Source organism: Pogonomyrmex barbatus, unplaced genomic scaffold (genome assembly GCF_055798465.1).
Source record: "Pogonomyrmex barbatus isolate J1 unplaced genomic scaffold, ASM5579846v1 scaffold12, whole genome shotgun sequence".
NCBI classification, from domain to species: Eukaryota; Metazoa; Arthropoda; class Insecta; order Hymenoptera; family Formicidae; genus Pogonomyrmex; species Pogonomyrmex barbatus.
The window spans coordinates 857,798-874,536 of NW_028297108.1; the positions used below are offsets into that span (position 1 = coordinate 857,798).

General features: G+C 50.0%; 1 protein-coding gene across 6 annotated transcripts in view; it reads right to left on the bottom strand.

Moving 5' to 3' along the window:
* Positions 1-16,739, bottom strand: part of dati (zinc finger protein datilografo) — a 91,369-nt gene that overhangs the window by 71,572 nt on the left and 3,058 nt on the right. For all 6 annotated transcript variants that reach the window (XM_089071688.1, XM_089071687.1, XM_089071691.1 and 3 more), the window contains exon 2: positions 15,818-15,928. In XM_089071688.1, coding sequence (XP_088927814.1) covers positions 15,818-15,928 — 111 coding nt within the window. The remainder of the gene's footprint in view (positions 1-15,817; positions 15,929-16,739) is intronic.

Below are 16,739 nucleotides of genomic sequence, written 5' to 3' on the forward strand. Positions count from 1 at the left end.
CGCGCCGCCCCGCGCCGCGCCGCCCGCACCGCGCCCGCCGGCCGGCCGGCCCGCCCGGAGTAATTTAACATTTCTCCGCTTTGTGGGATATTTTAGTTTTAATCGCTGTATATCGATTCGCGCGCGGGATTCCGGCAACGGTCGATGCTGCCGGCGATGCGACGCGACTCTCCAGAGAAGCAGAAGAACGACCGCGAAGCCGCGCGATCACGTAATGATCGAATCATCGCTCGCTCTTTACGCGGTTTCTCTTTCTTTCTCCCTCTCTCTCTCTCTCTCTCTCTCTATCGCTTCTTCTCTGAATCGCGAAAGCTCGCGGTATCGATCCGCCCGATCCGCGAACGATCGCGTGAGAGCACGCGCCATTGGGATCGAGCTTCTTTCCGCGATCGTCCTCGCGTTCCACAGAGTCTTTCGCTCTTTCTCATCTCTGTCCTACTATTTTATCTCTCTTTCCCTTCGTGTCGCCGTGAGAGAACATCGTCGATAACGAGCGTCATCGCCACACGCGAGGCACGCCGCGGAGGTACCGCGCGCGTTCGCTCCACACGCGGGATTTCCAACGCCACGTTCGATATTTCCGCATTCTGCTGAATTACAAACGAGGACGTTCTCTTAGTCTCAGAGTATACGTATTATAGGATCGCAGTGTTGCATTCTTATGCCGCAATTGTTTCGGCTTCGCCCAACTGTCCGTCAAGTCGAACGCATCAAGTTACATCACGATCGGCGCATACGTCATTGCACCGTTGCGCCGATAGCGCTTGAGAATCCTACGAGATTCTGATCTGCCTCGATAAAATTATTCTCTGCCTACGTAAAAAAACTTGAATCTTTAATAGACCATTTTCAATTTGTACATTAATTACAATGAGTCAAATGTACGATTCAGATATCAAGAAAGATAAGAAAGGTGTACAAGTCGGCGGCAAGTGTCTAATTATACATCTCGGAATTCAATTTTTTTCCGGTGGTGGAGGAGAAGAGGTCACGCTGATAAGAAAGACGGGGGACCAATCTGACAAGCGCGCGAAGTTTACGCGAGTCCTCGTCGTCGTCGACTCGTTGCACTTTCGATACGGCAACAAAACGGGCAAATAATAATACCGGATTTAAGAACCGGCTGCATCCGTGCAAGACCGTGTCAGATTACGCGCCGGTTCTCCCCGTCCTCCTCTCAGCGAGGCTCCCCTTCGCGCGGCTAGTCTCTCTCTCTCTCTCTCTCTCTCTCTCTCTCTCTCTCTCTCTCTCTCTCTCTCTCGCCCCGTCCCTCCGCTGGTGTCTCCGCTCTTAGGATCGCGCGCGGAAAGCAGTGGAGCAGCGAGAACAACCGCGGTGACGCCGGGCTGCGCTGGTAAACGAGCCGCGATAAATGGACTTCGATATTAATTAAGCCGACGTTCAGCTGACGCGCGACGCGACGTTACAAATCGGTACGTGCGGCGCGGCGTGGCGTCGCGTGGCGAGTCCGCTCCGTTTTTATTCGCGGTGATCGAAGCCGCGCGTCGCGCAACCGCGGCATGCCGGTAACGGCATTCATACGAACGCTAATGCAATTCCGCAATATTCCGTTTCGATCGCGCTTCTCCGTATTCCCTTCCTCTCCCTTCCCTCCTCTCTCTCTCTCTCTCTCTCTCTCTTTCTCTCTCTCTTTCTCGCTCATTTTCTCACGCACGCCGCATCGCGAGATCGCCAACGACGAAATCTTACTTTCACGCTCACGCAGCAGACGTGCTCTCGAGAGAGGCTTGGCGGAGGCGCAGGCCTGGTGGGGTCTTCGTCGCCGGCGGCGTTGCACGGACGTATATCGGCGGCGGCCCCGCTCGTGTGGCAGTAACCTTGCACGCTCTCGCGTCACATTTTTTTTATCATATCAAACGTATGCTAACAGTCGGCGTGACGTGACGCGACGCGACGCGACGCGACGCGCGGCAGCGAGGGGCGGAGCGGGGCGGACGGGCAGACGCGGTGATCGCGGTCGCGACTGTGGCAAGGTAAGACAATACGAGCAGACTTGTCGGTGGTCAGTACCGCCGGTACAGTCTGTGGAAAATCATTCCTTCTTCGCTCTCCTTCCGACTCTTTGTTTTCGTTTCCTGCGCGTCTACTCCCGTCGGGGCCAGCGTGCACGCGGAGCCCGGCACGCTAACTCGAGAAACGGGGCTTTCTCAGAGAGCTACCGGCGACAGCTGGCCGATAAGTCGCCGTCCGATAAGTCGTTTAGAATATTACAGCGAAATGATTGTAAAAAAGAAAAAGATGCGTGTCCGCCGAAGGGGCGCAGGAAAGGGTCGCGAATCGATCGGCGGCCGCGAAGGACGAAGCCGGACAACGTCGCAGTACGACGGGAAAATTATCTCGAGTGTAATTAACGTCAAGCCAGAACGTACGGAGCGTGACGATGTAATAAATTGGTGCTCTCCGCGGACTCCCGCGTGTGGAAATGCAAATATCGAAAATATCATCCGCGCGGCGAACGGCGAACGGGCCGTTCTGTTGGCACGCCGTTTGCGTTTGCGAGCCACAGTCGATTGGGCGACACGGCATTAACGTCTCGATATCCGCGCAACCTTGACCGAGTACGCGACCGATTGCTCGAATCCTCGACACTGGAGACGACCCTGACGCGCCGTCGTGAGAAATTGCGCGCGCGTTCGACCAATGATCGAGTTCTCGCTATCTTATCGTCACATCATCCGCGAACCGAGAGATTTCTTTAAGAATGTAATATCTTCGCCTTTTTCTCTCTCCCGTCGCAATGAGACATCTACGACGATTTTAATATCCAAGGAGCCGACTTTGTCAAGTTCCTTGCGCCAATACTTGATCGCTTCGTGATATTTCTTTTCTTTTTTTTTTTTTTTTCTTTCTAAGACGATCTTGCGGTCGCGCCACGACGGTCTTGCTCCGCTGATGAAAGAAAGCCGGCGAACTGTCTTTGATAATCTCTAATTTATTTTAATGACGGCGAAGCGTGACTCGGGCGGAGAGAGAAAGAGAGACGCAAGGCAGAGTGAGACGGAGGACTCGGCGAGGCTTCGGGAGAATGCCGAACGCCTCCGACGCCGCTATGTTGTCGGAGGTCAGGTTCACCAGCCGCGCGGCGGCGATGCGCTCGATCTCTTTCTTCGCTCCTCGTTTTCGATGCGCAGATGGAGCTTGAAAGATCGACGCGAGCGGAGAAGATCGATTCTACGATAATCCTTTTTTTTTTTTTCTTGACGAGTTACGCAAGAGCTTCGGATGACGTAAGAAGCGTCGTGATGCGAAATGCGCGCAATAAAATTTCAGAGCAACGCGCATAAGATCTCTGAAATGAGCAATTTTTTCCCGAAAATTATCAATACGCGCGCGAATATAGTGCAGTTATCTTTTTTTTTTAATTCAATTGATAGTTTCAATGTTTTTCTTTGAGGCAGCCTCGCGTATGTATGACGATGTTTTGATATCGATCGGTTTTTCGATAGGTACGATCGCGTAGAGCGCGTTAATGAGAGTGAGCGATTAAACATTGACACGATTTTGGAGTGACGGCCGACGCGCGAAATAACGCCGTGACGCCATGTGGCGAAGGTCGCGTAACGACGCGTTCTTGCGAAGGTCTCGCGCAAGAGCGGGATCAACGTTCCCAGGACGTAAGAGGATAGTCAAAAGTAACACCGAGTCAAATCGCGTGGAATCCGAAGGCCCCGAGAGTGCCGCGCCGTGGCACATCGTGGCTCACGGTCGAGCCGTCCGCAAGTCGGCGCGCCTGGCAGAGAGAGAACGCAGGATGCTGGCCGCTGCATCTTGCATATATGTATGTTTTATGTCAGCGTGCATTCTGCATTCGCGCGCGCCGTTGCCACATCCTCCCCAGAGTTCTCTCTCTCTCTCTCTCTCTCTCTCTCTCTCTCTCTCTCTCTCTCTCTCTCTGCTTCTTTCCCCGCAAGCCTCTCATCCCGCGTCCTCCCTTTCTCCGACGTGTACCGCGCGTCTTTTCTTCTCATTAAATCCCGTCCTCTTCGTCCCCCGCCTTTCGTCTTTCCTATCTTTTCTTCGGTTCCACCCGCGCTTCGCGAATCGCAAGACGCGGCGGATGTCAATGAACTCGGAAAAGCGAACGCTCGCACCGAAAAAGGGGCACTCAGGGGGAAGGAAAGCGCAAAGTTACAATATAGCGTCGGTATGCTTAATAGATCGCTTGTCGAGATAAATAACCGCTCGAGCCATGCCGAATGAAACATTAAGCAGCGTCGAGTACAAGCTCCGATTGTTGCCCGCCGTTGGTCAACCGCGACGATGTAACAAGATGACTGGCTATCGCGAGCCGATGATTTTTCCCTCGCTCGCAGAGCGCCAGAGAGCTCGTTATGTCGTCCGAACGAAACGAAGCTCATCCCGTGACGCGAGTTTTTTCGCAACCCGTAGGTAATTCAAATTTCTCCCCTTGTCGAGCCTCGGCGAAATTCCCACGAGAAAAGCGCGGAGAAGGGGTTGACTTTTTGCTCCGGCAAAAGTAATTTTTCTTCGGGCGTATCTGCGCACGCGCGATCTGCATGCACGGCGTCTTCTTTCGTTTATCTCCCCGTTCCTCACTTCTTTTGTTATTTTAATTAAAGTTTCAGCGGTTTACTTTTATTCCCGGTCTCTCTCGAAAAAGTGTGTGTATTGTTCTTTCCTCTTATTTTATAGCAAGAGTTCTCTCGCGGAGTTTATTAGCACACGAGTAATTTTTATCTTCGATTCTCCTTCTCTCTTTGCGGCTCTCTCTCCTTCTCGTTCTCTTTTTCCTCTCGACAAACTCTCCACGCCTCTCACTCTCGGCTCTCATTTCCCTCTACACGCGAGCGATCTCGTCGTCTATGGAGCCGCCTGCCGCGCGCCGGCTTGAGAGCTGCCGCGAAAAATATCGATACATAGTATTACGCAGAACTTGCATAGCCAAGCCCGCGCACATGAAACCGTCCGGGACAAGTTTCTTGCTGACTGGCAAGTGACGGAGCGTCACGGGAGGTCGGTCAGTTCGTCTCGACGTTGGAGTAGGTCGAGACGCACCTCGTATATCCCTTGTCGCATAATCGTTACATACCCCGAAAAAGAGGCACGACCGGACTCGTGACGGATTTTTCCCACTCGCGCAATTACAGAGTTATTTTATCGATCATGGAAAATTAAGCGGTAACATTGTCGCGTTAAAAAATAGACGGAGTCACTCTATATATAAGATGTCAAATTACACGAATATTAAAAATATACCAGATTGACGTTTAAAGTTTTCGAAGCTTTTAAAATGAAATTATATTTATGATCCGCGATAATCGCGTTAGAGAACGAATTTAGGAAAACGGTCGCGAAAGGGGACTCGAGCGCAGTGCCAGATCGAACGCGCCTTTTTTCGTGAGAGGGGGAGAACGGAGAGACGCGGTGCGACACGAGGTGCAAAAGTTACGCGTGGTGTAAGACTTTCGCGCGAACATACGCATTGGTCGCGCGGAGGTCTTTCTTCTCGGGTGTCTCTCGCGCGCGCGCGCGCGCGTCATCCAGCGGGCAGTGTCGTTCGCGCTCGAAGGAGCGCGTCGTCCTCGTTCCGGAATGTGTGGGGCCGCGGTATGGTACGCGATCCTGAGGAAGGACGCACGTTCGACCGGCGTGGGGTCGGTCTTAATGCTAAACGGTCATTCGGCCGTTTCGTGAATGCGCGAATGACGCGAATGAAGGAGAGCGCGTGGACGGCGAAGACGTCAATGTCGCCCCTGGCTGGTTCCGCTCGCGCGGTACCGGAACTGCCGGCAAGTTAGCCACGCTGGCTTGACAATGGAGTAAATCCGGAAATGAAACGAGGTGCCGGGGACGTTCGCTCGCCGTCCAGCTCGCGCTCCCCCTTTCCCTCTGTGTGCAGTGATACCAGGACTTACACGCAGTCAATGGAGGAACCGGTCAAGTACCAGTTTATTTGTTTACCTTTTCCATTACTTTTTGCCGAGGAAGGTAAGCGAGTAACTTGACTCGCATCCCTATTGACTTCGTGTATTCATGATTTTCCGTGTGTTGCCTCTTACCTCTCGTGCGCGAGTCTCTACAGTAGGTGGATCACAGTTAAATCGCGGTGGTAGGAGCTAGGTAAAAAGATCACAAAATATGGCACACTGTTGCCCGAGTTCATCGTTCGGCACTTCGCGGCGCGGCTAGTCGCTCTGGTGGGGGCGGCGGATCCGATGGAGGAGGGTTATGAAGAAGCAGAAGAAGAGGAAGAAGAGGAGCACGAAGAGACAGGGGGTGGGACCCGAGAAAAGGAGAGAACGAGAAAGGAGCGACGGTTTGGAGAACCGACGGAATCGAAATATGTAGAAGCGGAGAGGAAGGAATGAGATGAGATGACGAGGATCTACTCAGCGCACTGTCAGCTGTCAATGGCGCGCACGTTGTCGAAGGTCTTCTTTCACAAGCGTTAGTGCTGTTCAGCCCGAGACGAGACGGATCGACAATTCGACACTTTTGGAGCTCTCTCGGTTCTTCCAAAGGTCCCACGTTGACCCTCCCGAAGACAGACGGTTTCCTCATGAGATTCTACTAGTAACGAGCGATGATTGTCTCTCCTTTTTCGATCTTTTCTCTCAAGACTCCATTAGTCTCTAGTCGATCAGATTCACTGACTCTGCGGTCTCTTGGTCCCAATGATCCCCCCCTCTCTCTCTCTCTCTCTCTCTCTCTCTCTCTCTCTCTCTCTCTCTCTTTCTCTCTCGTTGCTTTTTTTTTGTTGTCCAAGTTGATCCCCGTTTCTTTTACTGGGTTAACAGTGCGTGGGAGAGGAAAGGGAGATGGTGATGAAACAAGAAACGTCACTAGTCCTCGTGGTCGGTACTGTCGTGGTCTTTGTGATGGTGATGGCTGTGTCGTGGTCGTCGCAGTCGTTGTCGTCGTCGTTGTCGTCGTCGTTGTCGTCGTCGTCGTCGTCGGCGTCGGCGTCGGCGTCGGCGTCGTCGTCTTCGTCGCACTCTCGCCTCCCCGTATGTGTGTGTGACGCGGTGCGCGCGTGGTGTCGCGTGAAGTTGATCGTGCGTGCGCACCTTGTGCTTCGTTAAAGAGTCTTTTCCGTATAAAATGCTGGGGCGCCGGCGAGAATCGGCTTGGCCGTCGCCGCGTAGGCTTCATGCCGGCGTCCTCGCCGCGGATTGGCCGTACATCGTACGGTGGGGAGCACTGGCGCGAAGGTCCGAAGGTAGAGTACTCGCCTCGAGAAGCCACCAGAGCGGATCCAGGAGAGTATGAGAGTGGGGTAGCGCCTGCTGCTATTGCCGGCAACGCACGTTCTATCTACAGAGGGTTTCAGGGACGGCTAGGGTTGCATAGATTAACAACGATGACGCCAAATTGAATCAAGAATCGTAATCGAAATCGTGTGAAAATTGGGCAGGTTCTGGATAGATTTGCTGATGAAGATGGTCCCGTGCGAGTAGATAAACGGGCCTCGTTGTGCGATCATGAAAGTCTATATGTATATTAATCGATTCAATTGAACTTGGCTAAAACACCATCGCAAAGATTCATGGTCATGTCGGAGCGAAGAGTGTTTCATTGGCTTCGTGAATACCACATAGAACGCCTAGCTCGAACCGCCAAAAATAGTGATTGGCACGGAGGGAGTTCCTAATCTAGAAGTAGCATACGATCGACCAATGGTCTTTCGCTAAATTTGGGACCGTGTTCTAGTGGGGACGTAGGCGCGTAGTAACGCGACGAGATAAATTCTAGTGGGGATAAAGGCCCGTGGAAGATACGGTCGGACCCGCGTGAAGCGGACTCGCCGAGCGGTCCTTCCTCCTGCATCTATCGGTGGGACAAGGACACGATTAAAACGAGAGAGGAAGAGATAGAAGAGGAGAGCGAAAGAGAAGGTGGTGTGGAGAGAGTCGGAATATCTATCCAACACTGCCCATCTTTCTCTCTATCTCATAGTTTCTCCGTAACCTCTTTCGTCCTCGTCTCGCATCGTTTTACACATGTCGTTGTCTCTTCGTCGATCTTTCTCTCTCTCTCTCTCTCTCTTCCTTTTTCTCTCACTTCATCTATTGCCGTCTACCTTTCGTCTTTCTCGCTCTCTCCCTCCGCTCTCGCGTTCGGGAACAGTCAGGCTATTCACCCACGCATGCACGAGATGATGATGATGCCGGGAACGCTGGCTGCTGCAACATGCAGACTCCGAACGGTCGCTGCTTTTCCGTTTGCCTGCGCGGCGTTATACTTTCTAAGTGTAAAAAAAACGCAACGATAAAATTTACGCGCGGAGAGACAAGTATATCCTTTATTTACAATCTACCAGTATGTTTTTCATAATTATCGCAGTTATTCAATTTTCCGTTTGCATCACGAAAATGTATAGCATATCACACGAGTTATTTGTGCAAGTCGTTCTCGATATCCTCAAGAGACTTTTCAGAGACTTTCCACAAAGGCACCCTCTCTTTCACGGAAATCGCAATTTTTTTTTTTTAACTGATCGAGTTAATTTCGTGGTCACACGACGGTTGGCTCTCCTCTTTCTAATCGTCTGACCTCTATTTTTAATCACGAAGGATAAAGAAATATCAACCTCACCGTCGTATCTCATTTTTTTTTTCCTTGCGGTGTAACGCACGAGTGACATTGGTATACCGCCGTCGTTGTCAGCGTCGTCGTCGCCATCGTTGAACGGCCTCGCTGACACAGATTCCGAATCGGCTATTTTTTCCTCCGACCTGCTCGCACTTTTTTATCTCCGCTCCTTGGTGCGTACGACGCCTTTTTCCTTCCCGCACCTCGCTGTTCGCAGATCGCTCGTTTGCTCTCTTTCCTTTCTTCTCTCCACGCAATCATCTTTTTCTCTCTTTCGCGTCCTCCTCTCTCTCTCTCTCTCTCTCTCTCTCTCTCTCTCTCGCATTCTCAGCCAGATCCTGACCTACGACTACGTTCGGGGCCAACGTCTGAATTTCGGTAGTCAGCCCATTCAAGCGAATAGCGGTCTCCTCACGATATCGCGGATAATATTAGCATTTTCAATATTGAGTAAATAATAATTTATTATATTTTTAAAAACGTCCTATTAAAAAAAATGACAATTTTAAATTGCATATTGTAAGAATTTTTCATTTCTCAATGATGACAATCATTTCTCATGGATTGTATTAAACTATGTTAATTTAGTCTTTCAGTGACAACATATTTTTATAAATTATTATAACAAAATTTAACAATTATTTTACAAAAAATAATTTATTATGATTAGATAGGATTTTAAAGTGTCTATTAATCTTTTTTTCTCTTTTCTTTTAATTTATTTAATAAATTCAAGGAAACAATTTTAATCTTCAAGCATATCAGTTTACGTATACTTATTTGTTTAGCTCGCTATTGTCGTTTTGTTCGTTCATTCTTTTTTTCTCGATGGAATAGTTATTTCGCAAGTTATTTCCAAGAAAGAACTCTTCGAGAGAGATATCTGTCTAACAACACTATAGGTTTTAGCAGCGCTGCATTTCGACGATCAGCTCGGAGTGCACGCAAAATGCACAGATATATCTGTCTCGCTATCGCCTCGTGGAGGGAACTCGGGAACTGTTCTCCCCTCGCTTCCTCTCGCGTACGCCCCTCTCCCTCCATCCTTTTTGCTCTTTTTCTCCTTTCTTCCCGCGCTCTCGCAGTCAGATCCTGACCTACGACTACGCTTTCGTGCGAGCGCGCGAATTTCGCCCGAAAGTCGAAGCGGCCGAAGAAGCGGATTCGCGGACCTCCGAGGTCACGGAGCAACAGTGGGGATCCGCGAGGCTATGGGTCCACGAGGGGGGCCGCGACGTAAAGAAAGAGGGCAGACGAGAGGGAGATCGAAGTAGGTGGTGGAGGTGGACGTAGAGCCGAAGGGGACGAGAGGAGAACGTCCAGGAGGATGCGGTGGTGGCGGAGGACTAAGCGACATGGCTCACAGCGGGATACAGGAGGTGTGGAGGGGGAGGGAGAAAGAGAGGGCTCAACAAGGAAGAAGATGGACGAAGAAGAAGAGAAGGAAGAAGAAGAAGAAGAAGAAGAAGAAGAAGAAGAAGAAGAAGAAGAAAAGGATGAAAAAGAAGAAGAAGAGGGCTGATCCAACGTGCGGCAATATACACACGGAGCGGCGCAGACCGCGGCAAAACTCCGCAGTTTTGCTCTGTTCGATTTTGCAAACTTATATTTAGAAGGGCAACGATCTTTTGCCGCGCTCGCGGCGGCCCGAGCGAGAAAGAGAGGAGAGGAGAGGAGAAGAGAGGTTCTCTCGGATACGCGCGCGCGGTCTCTCTCTCTCTCTCTCACGAGACGGACGCCGAGATTTCTCGACCGCGAGAGAGCCACGAAATGGCAACTACCATTGCGTTTGTGCCCCGCTTTTTCTACCAACCGGTCGTCTCTCTTTTCGCGTTCCTCCCACGCTCCTCTGTCACGGATGATTTTTCTTTGTCTCGGTAGCATCGTTATTATCCCGCGTCGGCGTCAGCGATCTCGATCCTTTCGGTTCGACGGGTTCGAAATACCGTTGTCGAGCTTTACTCGAGTAACGTCGCACGTCGCTTGCTTGTGAAGAAGAAACCGTATTTAATAGTTCGTTATTATACAATTCACCGCGAAATACTTACGCGCGATCTTACGCGAAATCTACGAGATCGTTGCGGAATTTAAAAATTGGACTGCGGATCGAACGCGAATCTATTTGCGCATCGCACAAATTTCTCTCGTCACGCCGCATTATTAACGTTGACGAATTTGTAGGCGATGTGCGCACGTGACGCATATATTGAGTAATATCGCTTCGTCGACCAAGGCCGAAAGCAGTGTGGTCCCAACGTTGCCCTATAATCGCGCATGCATTATGGGAAACTTTGGGGTCAATCACCTCTCAGCGAAGTATATGTGTTTCGTCGTCGCTTTTACTCGCTTGCGGCGGGTTTTCGCGCGGGCTAGCTCTCGCATGCCGCCCGCTCGATAACGAATTCACCGTCGGTTCGTCGCGCGAATACGTGCCGCTAATTGACATAATTGCCCGCAACAAATATTCGCGTGGGCCACCGGAAAAGTTTCGCCGGTTCATTATCGGAGAAACCGATGTTTTGCGACGCTCACCCCTCTGTTTTCTTGCCTTCTTCGCCGCGTGTAATGTGTGCAATCATTACGGAAATACCGCGGCAGTTGTTGATATATGCATACATCATTAAAAGAGAAGTTGGCGCTTCTGAAATAGTCCGCGTATATTCCTATTCCGAGCGATCAATCGCGCAACACGTGTCTCCCCGTCGTTTTACAATGCCATTCGCACGGAAATTCGCACGAAAGTCGGCGCGACAAATCGGCGCGATCCGCGTGTGTGCGTGCGTACGTGCGTGCGTGCATGCGTGAGTGCGTGCGTGCGTGCCGTTCGATTTCCCGCGAACCTCGGCCAATCTATCGCAACGGGATATTTCTGCGATATACCGCGCTGAAATGTAATATAAGGCGGCCGGTACGCATGGCGTGCGTGCGCGCGGGCGGATTTCGTTCTGTGTCGTGCGGAGAACAAGGTTTTCTCTATCTCTTTCTCCCGGCCGCCCCTGCGAGTGCAATCTTATCGTGGAGCAGCGCGCTGCACTCTCGTCGCGGCTGCAGAGGAGCGCGGAGTCAACGAACGATAAAAAAAAAGCACGAAGAATAAACTCCGTTCCGCGTACCTCTCTTTCTCTCTCCCCGTTTCTCTCGCGCACGCTCTGCCGTCTTCTTCTCTCGCACATGGCGCTCTCCTCCTTGCCTCATCCGCATGTTGCAACCTCTCGGGCGTGTGTGGGCGCGAATGCGGCTCTCTTCCATCCTCTCTTCCACCTCCTTCTCCGTCCCCTCGCCCTCCTCCTCCTCTTCCTCCTTCCCCCTTGTCGCTCTTTCTTTCTTTCTTTCTTTCTTTCTTTCTTTCTTCCTTCCACTCTCTTTCGCCGTTGCGCGTAACTCCCCGCGCCCCTCGCTGCCCCCGCGGCCACGCCGTCGCACCGCCGCTTCTCTTCCCCCTTTTTCTCGTGGTTTGTTTGGGGTAGGTCACGAAGCCGCATACGAAAGATGGGGCAAAGCGGGGAGAAAAGTGAGAGAGGAAAGAATCGTGTGCACGTCGTCGAGGGCTCTCTCTTTCTCGCATTCGTCGCAACGCGCGTCTTCCACCTTTCACTATTGTAAATGACTCTTTGTGACCGGTCAGATGCAATTTTGACATGTCATTTGCGACCGCGAACTATAATCTTTGATGCCACGCGGTTTCGGAAACGGAATGAAATGGAATAGGAAGTCATTAAGGGCTGCGCGTATCTCTTCAAACTAGTGAAGATTCCGAGTCTTTTGTGAGCACTACCGTTAGTATTATATCGCTAATAGATGCATTTTGTATTTTGTTCTTACACGCCGTTTTTTTTTCTAATTTTATATATATATATATTTTTTTTATTTAGTTACGCTCGCGAATGAGGTGTCTCGAAGTTACTTCCGTTATTTTTAGGCGTCGTTTTCGCACACGGGAGAAACGTTCCTCTTCGCCGAGAAAATTAAATTTCAGAAACGAATCTTCACCGCCATTATCATTCGCCGTTCTATCATAGATTCACCGACTTTTGCGAGCGATCGAACTCATTCGATTAAACCGATTTCAAAGAGGCCGCGGATGCGCGCGCGTTTATTGTTGTCGATCATGCGATCCGAAAATCATAGAAAATTACAGAAAAGCCAAGAAACTCCGTGACGATCCGCTCGGGACGAGCTAGCGAAAGGGGAGGTAAAACGGGAGGGGGAGGGAAAGGACACCCCTCGTCTTGAGACGTCGTAATTCTGTCTTTGCCATAACGGCTATCCGGCACGGAACTTGACCCCCTTTCCCTCCTCACTCCGCGCGCCATCCGCCCTTTCGTTTTCTTCCTCGATTCGAAACAGAACAACCCCACCCCACCCTCCCTCTGCCCTTTCCCCAGTAACCAGAAGGGTTACTCGCTGAGAAAGAACGAGCGGTGAAACAATGACACGCGCGCGAGAACCGTTATTTAAATAGTACACGGGAACCTTCCGGGCACGAGGAGGAAAAAAAGCTCGCGCTCTTCCGAGGGACGCAACGTGAGAAAGACTCCTCGGGATTTGCATGCCGGAACGAGATGTATCCGCGCTGGCAAATAGATAACGCTCGTCCTTTTTCGTTTTTTTTTTGCTATCGCGGCAGGAGAGGAATGTAGTCTCATTATTTGATCGTTTTACAACATACCGCGACTGATTATTAAATCATATACTTGCGCGACTATCGTCACGCTCCATGCTCTTATATCTTATTAATTTTCTCCGTTATATATATGTATATATATATATATATATATATATATATATATATACATACATACACATCTTGAAATAATTAGAAATCTGTCGATCGAAAGTGAGTTATTAAATTTCTATCGTCAGTCTTTCCTCGTCTTTTATTTAATTTTTAGACTGAAAATTCAGGTAATGCATATTTAAAAAAAATGTTTTGAACTCCGTTTGGATTGATGTACATTTGTTACATGATAGGTCTTTGTATAGACGTTGAGACAATGACAATGCGTTGCAGCGATTTGCATTCGTTAGAAAGCAATTCGGTCTTTTTCGAATTTTCCTTTCTCTCGCGTTTTCCCATCCTCTCTTTCTTTCCTTATACGGTTCTGGTTTCTCTTAGCAGCTGTCAGCTCAATCCGAAATCCGTAGTGCCGAATCGATCAAGGGTGGATCGTGGTCTGGATGCAACTTGGCGATGGTCGTTGCGCCGAACGAACCGGTTTAACGCGCGTTGAAAGAGCGAATTGGGGAGAAGCGCGGGCAAAAAATTCATTTGAATCGGCCGACCCGGGTTGAGCAGAGGCGTCGAAATAATTGGATTTTAATTTTCGAGGTAGCGCGCGAGGTAGAACAAAAAAACGCGGGTGCACCCCCGGTCCTGAGAACGGTTCTCCGCGAATGTTTATGTAATATCGCGTCGCACTCGTCACATCCTCTCCACTCCGCGGAACCCTTCGTCTTTCCCACGAGCTCACAATAAATCCTCAAGTGTCTCGAAATTTTTTTAGACCGGCGTCATTGTCAGAGACAACGGTTGAACGCACTCGCGTGTGTATTATTTTTATCAACCTTAATTAAACAATTCTGTTAAATTTTTAATTAAAGTACACGTGACTTCTTGAGATATTTTCGTAACAATTTGTCTGTATAGTATGCAGCAGTCTCTTTTTTAAATACTGATTTAGCAGCATTGAACAAAATCCGTAGCAGATCAATGAGGGGTCTTAAGGATCAAGAGCCAAGAATCAAATCCGATCTATCGAAGATACTCGTATCAATTCTTGTCGTTTGGATAGAATAAAAAGACGATGGCTCGCTTCGACGGCTCGGTCGGCGAATGGTGCGTGGGGACGGCACAAAGGAGGCGAATGTTTTAATTAAATCTCAGGGAAACGTGGAAACTTCGCCATCGCTCGGCGTTTTTGCGATTTTCCGAAAGTTTCGCTTCGCGCGAGCGCGGCGCGGGACGGCTTTTAAGGTGGCGATGGAAGAAAAGGAAGGACGCGAGGTGGAACACGGCGGGAGGACGGAGGTGCTGCCAACCCCCTTCTGCATCCCCCCCCTCCCTCTCGCCTCCCTCCATCTCTCTTCCTGTTACCTTTTCCGCCGTCACTCCGACTGCCGCCGCTATCGCCGCTAAAATAAAAGAAGCCGCAAAAACAAAAGAGCGCTGCGGCTACTTAACGAAACAAATTGTTGTTTCGTCCTGGGATGGAGAATTTTAAAGTTTTCCAGCAGGAAGGGGAAAGTATCCCGCCTTTTTACCGCGCTGTCCTCTCTCACCCAGAGGACCTCACGCTCCGTTCATCGGACGACAGTTTAACGTAATTCGGAGCTCGTTAGTGCCGCTTTCTTTTCCTGTACTTTCGTGCTTGCAACGTTGGCACAACGTCGCGTGGGGGGGGGGGGGGGGGGGAGCCGGTATGCCGCATCTCGCGTCATTTGCGACGCAAGTTGATCGAATACTACGAGCGCAATTGGTCAGTCGACCGAAAAATTGCCGCTTTATCGATGTACGTACTTTCTCGCGTCGCGTGACACGAATGTTAAATGTTACGGCGTGAAACGCACATTTCTCGCCGCATACCGCGCGTCATTCGTTAAATCTCCGTGATGTAACGACGCGCTCGTTAGTGACGAGCGCGAGCGAGAACGAGGATCGTTCGAACCGCCGCTGGCGGTCAGTTACGAGTAAGTAAGATTATTTCACAATGCACATAGGAACAAGGCGACACATTCAGTCGACGAGGTACAAAACGAAACGGCGATACACATACGATACGCATGCCAGCGGGTAAAGAGATAAAAAAAAAATATATATATATATATACGTATATAAGATAACATCAAGATAAAAAATAACCAACAGAGATAAGTGAGCAAAGCGAACGAGATGCAAACGAAGAGACGGAAACGATGACGCGAGACGTGCCAGAGGGATTCGCGCGGAAGCGGAATCACATAATCGGGCAGAACTGAATAGCGAATTGAATGGCGAACTGAGCGTCGATAAACGAAAGAAAAATAATGTCAATGAGCGAAACGAGAGAGACGCAGCGCGTCTGCAACGTGCAAGGACGGACAAATTAAATGAAATATAAAGGGAAGAAACGACGGCAGCGAGAGAGAAAATCCCCCGGCCGTCGGCGAGAGAAAGCGGGAGGAACTTAAGGTGTGGTTGCGTACGGGCAAGGAGAGAGAGCATTAATAAAAGGGATTTTGTGAACGGGCTGAGTGTTCAACTCACTCGCTGCAGGGTGGACCAGCATTCCTCGAGGGTGCGTTCGCTGATGTTGCCCATTCCTCCACCACCGCCGGCACCTACTGCACCTCCAAGCCCCGCCGCAGAGGCACGAGACTATCAGGCAAGATAGGATAGCTCATGTTAGTCCTCGGTCCTCGTCGTCCCTTATAGGCGCTACTAACCGTCTCTACTACAAAGCTTCTTTTCGCCGGACGGTAGTTCCGACGGAACTACTTTTCAGTATAAAAACAACGCGTTCGCTGCCGTGGCAATGACAAGCCGAGAAGCCGGCGTGACGGAACAAGTATTTCTATCTCGTATGTGGGCACGCATAGAGGTACTTATAGAGCTTACGTATCGATCGAGGGCGATCGGGTGTATGTAAATTAAATCGGATGTATGTATAATTAAATATTAATTTTCGCGTTAATGATCATTCGACAAAATGCAAAACAGACAATTTCTACAAAAATTATTAGCAATAATCTTCGAGATTTTCGTGTATTCACGCGAAACGTTTCCATACGTATCGTAACTAAGGTCCTCTCGCTTCTTCTCACGAGCGATATTTATAGTCTTTCTAATTACAAATCGCCGATGTTCAGACACACTAACGCGATCTCAAAGTTCCGCTATCTGTCGGGAGATACGATGATTTTTCTCCCCCCCCCCCTCTCTCTCTCTCTTTCCCACATGCATTCCCGCATTCAAGCTCTCTCTCTCTCTCTCTCTCTCTCTCTCTCTCTCTCTATCTTTCTCTCTCTTTCATGCATACTCTCACGCTCTCCTTTTCTTTCTCTCTTTCTCTCTCCTTTCCTCTTCATATCAAGACTCCGCGGCCCATGCCGTCGCAGAAACACGACGCGATATTTTCTTGGTAACATCTTCCCGGCGTACCGTATGACGTATGCGTATGGTATTATCT